This window comes from Nematolebias whitei, chromosome 2 (assembly GCF_014905685.2).
Source record: "Nematolebias whitei isolate Nwh7 chromosome 2, NemWhi1, whole genome shotgun sequence".
Taxonomy (NCBI): Eukaryota; Metazoa; Chordata; class Actinopteri; order Cyprinodontiformes; family Rivulidae; genus Nematolebias; species Nematolebias whitei.
In genome coordinates, this window is record NC_056499.1 from 23,810,021 (window position 1) to 23,816,787 (window position 6,767).

A 6,767-nucleotide genomic window follows, 5' to 3' on the forward strand; every position below is an offset into this window, starting at 1 on the left:
AATGTCGCACACTTTCCACTTTATCTAAATATTTGCCTTCTAGCTCTACCTTGTGGGGCCCACAGTCATGCTGCTCTTGTATTTGTCCCGACCAGGCTAGTTCCGCAAATCAATGGGTGGGCGTGGCTTGTGAATAAAACTTCGATCTTGACGTCACAGCACCGAGTGGCACTTGGTGCGTAGGTGGTGTTTTGCGTGGGCTTAAAACAAACAAACAAAAAAAAAAAACAACCTCCACATAAAGCTCAAGATAAAACAAACAGGGCTGATTCCAAACGAGGCAGCTCATAGGCTGCAAAAGGAGGCGAACAGGGGAGGGAGGAGAACAGGAGGAGGAGGAGGAGAGAGGAAGATACAAGGGAGGGGAGCGAGAGAGGGAGAGAGAGAGGGAGCGAGAGAGAAAGAGAGAGAGAGAGAGAGAGAGTAGCCCGCCGGCCCATTGAGGAAAGATGGCTACAGTCACTGCAAACGGAGTGCAGCAGGAGAATGGATTCAGCACCACGAACAGCGCCGGCAGGATGAACGGGCTTACCATCGGCCAGAACACCATTCCAATGAAGGACCACGACGCCATCAAGCTTTTCATCGGCCAGATTCCAAGAAACCTGGAGGAAAAAGACCTGAAACCTCTGTTTGAGGAATTCGGAAAGATATACGAACTCACTGTACTGAAAGACAGGTTTACGGGAATGCATAAAGGTTGGTGGCTTTGCTCTCATTACTTTTCCAGTGCAGGACAGGAAGCAATATTAACAAATATATATATATATAGACTTAGTCATAGGGCTCGAAAAGAGTGCTGTTGTATCATAATTTCCATTGTCATTTCTCACAGCCTTCTGTTATTTGGTTGTTCGTGCACAACACGTGGGAGCCGATGGCGTGCCAGTGCAGGGTTAATTGTTACGGCGTCCAGCAGGTCCACGTGAATACTACAGCTGAAAACGCCTTTGTGTGTTTACATTGACTATCATGTGCTGAGCATCCCAGTAAAGCCAGTAAAGGGGGCGGGACAGCTCGATTCAGAATAGTGCGCACCACCTTCTTTTCCCCCCACAACTTCAAAATAATAATAATAATAATAATAATAATAATAATAGAAATAATAAAATCTCTGGAGCCATTTGCTGCATACTGTTAGGTAGATGTGAAAGCTTTTTGGAAACCATTATCAGGCAATCAGCATCAGTGATTAAGGTGCTGCTTTGACCTTTCAGCAGGGCTCCTGCCTACTTTTCGGATGTCATTAGCTGTGGAAAATACTATTTCCATGGCAGCTGGGTTGTAATGGAGCTCCGTGGGCGGGTGGCAGTCAGGAAGTACAAAGCCGGATAATAGTAGAGGCTGCGATCCAGCGCGCGCACGCACACACGCACACCTAAACCAGCTTATTGTCCAGAAACGATCATGCTTCTGGGCTCACTTAGTAATTAGTCAGACAAGTCACGGATCATCAGGGATCGATCAATGGATGCCAAGTGATGATAATAAATGAGGGCACGCAGCATTTCAAAGAGCACTGAAGCATTAGTTAAAAAATAATAATAATTCTATAGCTCAAAGTTAAACATTTTCTAATGTAAGTTATGGGCTTTTAGGATGTGTGTTTCTAAATATACTGTTATGATGTGTTCAAAATTCAGTGAGTTGTTCAAGAATCACAATTAGATATTTGGAAATTAAAGAGTTTTATATTTCAGTTGAGAGGTTGAGCTTTTCTTTTGTGGCTGACAATAAATATAAGTCTAAATGTAGTGACAGAATGAAAAAATAAATATAGATATAATAATAATAATAGTAATAATAGACTTCTATGTGGAAATGTTGCTTTCTAATTTTCATGGCTTTCTATGTGAATATAATAAATAAAACTCTAGGGTATGCACTTTATTTAATTATCTGGAACAATTTTATAAATAACTGTTAATTATATTTAATTCTTCGTCACACTCATTTGCCAAGACAAACTCACTGAAACGCGAACAAGTATAAATAAACCCACCAGCTCCCTCAAGGTAAATAAATCATTCACAAGCCAGGCAATTTATGTGTGATATGTAAGTCGGTGGCCACAGTTCATGCTCTCATTGATTAGCTCAAGTCCAGCATTCTTGTCTGGGAGATGTGCGCTCAGCCCTGCTGTCTTTCTTGTGCGTGCACGCCGAAGGTTTCTGTGCACCACCTGTTTCCCCAACCATGAGTTGCTGCTGTTCAACCTCTGGCTCGTCTTATCTGGCGCCCGTTGATCGATTAAAACAATATTTCTGATGCTCGTGTTGTTTACGCCTGTCCTCGCCCATCCCTGAATGTCAACACTCCGGAGGACGGTTGCCACGGAAAAAGGATAATCCTGTTGCAAAGACGGGCCGAGTGCTCGATCAAATCATCCTCCACCAAGGCCGCTCTGATGTGAGCGTCATGCCCACTTCTTCCCCGCAGGACATTCAAAGTCACTTTGGGAGCATCGTCATGTACTTTTAATAAGATTTTACTGGCACATTATATGGATGGATTTTCCCCATTGGCTACTCGTCTAAACTGAAAGATGTGTCCGGCTGGGTCCATGTGTGATTTCTGTAGATAGACGCAAAACAGTGCACGGGTCAAGAAAAACTGATCCCCCAGAATAAGAAATGCATTGAACACAAATGTAATTAAATGACTAAATAAAATAAGTTTAGTGCAGATAAAAGTTTATCCTTTCTGATCAACTTCTGTTTTACATGCCAAATTAAGAACAATACACACACATATGATTTTTATGTATGCACATTGAAGTATATGCATTCATTAAATGCTTATAACAATTTGCTACTTATTCACAATATTTGGCCATAAATAAAAATTTGAATAAGTACATAAACTTCTCACTCCTCTTCCTTTCCCCACTGGGATTATGGCTTTTAACAGCCAACATTATACGTCCCCCTGGATATCGCTGAGTTTTCAGCAAGCAGATAACTCGGTAAACAAAACAGACTAAATGCCTCAGGCTTCTGGAATGCCTGTTAAATAACAAAAAATTATGCAATGCAACATAACATAACCCCAATCAGCAATCAGACTTATCTGGTTGCTGAGCAGGTCTATAAAATACTACTGTCTGCAGTTTTTCCTACCATTTCTAAATCTGTCATGTGTCATTCTGCTTCTACTTTCATATTAAAGCTCATCTGTAGAGCTTTTGTTTGAAATAGGATTTTTTTTTCAACAACGTTCAACAGACAAAGAAAATTAGCATCAGCTAAAAAAAATGCATTCATCTTTTTTTTTCCCCCTTTATAAGTAGATAAAACAAAACAAAACTAAAAAGTAATAAAGACATCGCTTATTTAGATTGATGTTCATCACGAGGCCACAAAACACAACTCCAGACATGTTTTACTGAGCTGGGTCTGATGTTACAATAAACAAAGAATAGTTTTTGTTCCAAGTTTAGTTAGGTTTTACGAAAGAAATTCTCCAAAAAAACAATTAAATAACTTTCTTATTCTTCGCACGGTCCATTATGTTAATACAGTTGTGCATCACTGAAGTACTGACTTGTGATTTTAAAGCTTCTGTTGCAAACAAATCTCATTTGACTTCATTAATTTCAAGTGTTTGATCATTTCTGCTGGCTGTTACATTTTAAAACATATTTTAGCCCCAATAAGAATATATATGCTAATTTGTCGACAGACATGCTTCCAGTGGAAATCTCTCAAATGATTTCCACTCTCACAATACGAATCAGTAGATATGTAATCCATTGTGGCGTTCTGTTTGGGTAAATGATATTAATCAATCTACAAAGTGCTGTAGTTGTGTAACTGCGTTCCTGTCACATTTGCAGTCACAGACATTGACTATTGTCATTTATCTCTAATTAAAGGTTTTGTAATAATTGTTTGTGGTTCAGTGTTTTGAAAATGACTTTGCATGCTGTGTAGTATTGGCATAATATGCCGATGGATAGTGGTGGGCTATTATGTCAAAGGCTTAGGAGGTTTCCTGATGCATTATCATAAATTCAATCCACTTCCTTTTTTTTTCTCCACGCAACGCAGATTTTTCACCAGAACTAACAAAGGTGCAGAGAGGGATACTTTGTTAGTCTTTATAAATCTAAAACACACAAAACAAGTACGTTTTAAATACTTTGTACTGTTTATTATGATACCTACCTTTCAATCCTTTTTAGGTTGAGAAAACCTTGATATAATATTATGAATGATTATGAAGCATTCACATTATTGCGATCCATTTTTCGTCTGTATGTTTTTCAGCTTCTTTGTCATTCCACAATTTTTGTGCTATTTCAACAAATCATCAAAACATTTAGCTCATTCAGGAGAAGGGTGCTATGACTTCTTGGTATAGGTGCAACAATAGTTTTAAAAAAAATATTTAGCCTTTTCTGCTATTTTTTTTCATTGAAAATTAATTGTGCTCATTGTCCATCCTTCATCATTGCTTCATCATCATCATTCATCATCATTACTTTAGACCTGTTTACAACCTTCTATTGCTCCTTTCACATTTTGTTCTGGCTCAGCTTCTTTCAGCTTCCTTGTGCAAATGTTAACTTTTTTTTTCAGCTGTTTTTTCCAGCTGTTTTGTGATCCTTTTAGATTATTTTAGCTAACTACAACATTTTTGTCCTTCTTATAATTTATTTCTGCTAATTTCAGCTTCTAATGCTCCTTTCAGCATTTTTGCAGCTTATTGCAAGTTTCAGCCTTTTCTGCTATTTTAGCTACTTAGCTGTTCATATGCTAATTTTATCTTTTTTGGCTAATTCCACATTTTTTGCACTCATTTTAATTTTTTTCAGAATAATTCAACAAAAAATGTGCTCACTCCACTTCCTTCTGGTACTTTAAGCTTATTTCTGCAACTTTTAGCTACTTTTCAGCTTTTTCTAATGTTATTTTCAGCTTTTTTCAAATAATATCCACTTTTTAGTGCTCATTTTTGTTTCTTTCAGTCTAATTGGGTAAACATGTTCTTTCTGCTTTCTTCTACTATTTTAAGTTTGTTGTACCTTTTAAGCTACTTATTTTACAATTTTAACATTGTTGAGTTAATTTAATCTGTTTTCAGATTAAGTCAATGTTTTGTGGTAATTTCTGTTACTTCAGCTTAATTACCTTCTTTCTGCTAATTTCAGCTTCTTTCAGATTTTTTTTCTGCTAGTTTCAGCTTTTTCTACTTTTCAGCTACTTTTTAGCTGTTTCGTGCTAAATTAAGCTTTTTCAACTAATTCCACTTTTTGGAGCTCATTTCAGCTCCTTCCACTTCCTCATGGTAGTTTAAGCTTCTTTCTATCCTTTCAGCTACTTTCATACTTTTGTTAATTTCAGCCTTTTTTTAAGCTAATTTCCTAATTTTTGTGATCAGTTCGTTTTTTTTTAATCTAATTTAGCAAATGTGTGTTCTTTCTGCTTTTTTTTTTTTCTGCTAACTTAGGCTGTTCTTCAATTTCAGCTACATTTCAACATGTTTTTAGCTAATTTCAGCTGTTTTTCCAGCAAGCTCTTTAGCAATTATCATTCACACTGTATTTTCACAGGAAATACTATTTCCCTAGCTTATATTGTTTTTAGTGCGATGATATATTTGGCAGTTCATAAAGCATACCTATGGGTTATTTGCAGCACTTATATTTTTTATAACCTAAGGATCGTTGCAAAAAATTGTTCCATAATTATGGATTTAAGGCTTAAAACCTTCATGACTGCCTCTGACTACATCATGCAGGACGTACTGCAACCATCTGAACAGATGTCTTGTGCTTTGTAAACATTTATTTAGGGTGTCTCTGGCGACCTGTTGGAATATCTGGGGAATTGTACATTTCTTCTTCTCCTGTGCACATGAGTGAATATGTCCATGTGTGCCTTTTGATTTGTTTCATCAGATAATTGTGTTTGTTAATGTTCTTGCCTGCTATGTGGATTTGATGGTCGTGCACCTTCGGTGAAGCTTTATCCAGTGTGTGGGATGACTTGACACTATTGGTGTGCACTGTGCAGCCAGGTCGGGCTGTTTAGCATCTATCATTTTGCTGAGCAATACATTATCATAATACTTAGTGTCAGTGCCAGAGTGCATGCATTGTTCAGACATGCTGAATGTTGGCGGGGGGCAAATCTTTTTCTTGAGTAGCATTATCTATCAATCCGTCTCCGGTGCTGAGAGAGGGGACTCTAAGCTGTGCCACACAGCCAGGAGTAAGGGATACAAAGAGTTCTTAAATATCCTCATCCATTCTCCTCTCCTTGGTAGGTCCATGCAGTGGAACTGGCTATAAATAGCCAAGCATAACTGACACAAAACTGTTTCTTTTTTTGGTCATTACATTGTCAACAATGAACCACAGAAGACGGTACCGGAACCATGTTTGCTCTGTTTTTCTTTGTTCATTTTATCTACAACAGTATAGTTGTTGAGCAAGTCCTGAACAATGATTGACAGTTTGTGTAAGCTGAGTGACGGGTGCAGCTTAAGTCTACAGATGACCTCTTTGATCATTAGAGACGAGGCAGTGTGTGAACCAGACAGCTAACGACTGCGAACAGACCGAGTCCAAAGCTGAAGGATGAAACAAGTGAGAGATGGAAGGATGCTCTGCTGGTAGGAGTTCAGCTATGTCAGGAAAGGGAAGTGGTGAATGAACTTTTGTATTATGCTCAGTACCATTGACAGGCATTGGCAGTGTTCACTTGCTTCACAACATTTTGCCTAAATAATAATAAAAAAATAAAAAATTAAATAAATATATA

General features: G+C 37.9%; 1 protein-coding gene across 5 annotated transcripts in view; it reads left to right on the plus strand.

Annotated features, from left to right (window-relative positions):
- The first annotated feature begins 448 nt into the window (after positions 1-448).
- Positions 449-6,767, plus strand: part of celf6 (CUGBP Elav-like family member 6) — a 175,474-nt gene continuing 169,155 nt past the window's right edge. For all 5 annotated transcript variants that reach the window (XR_005187470.1, XM_037690929.1, XM_037690945.1 and 2 more), the window contains exon 1: positions 449-699. Coding sequence is in view for 4 of the 5 variants with exons in the window: in XM_037690929.1 (XP_037546857.1) it covers positions 450-699 (250 nt within the window). In the remaining variant the exon portion in view is untranslated. The remainder of the gene's footprint in view (positions 700-6,767) is intronic.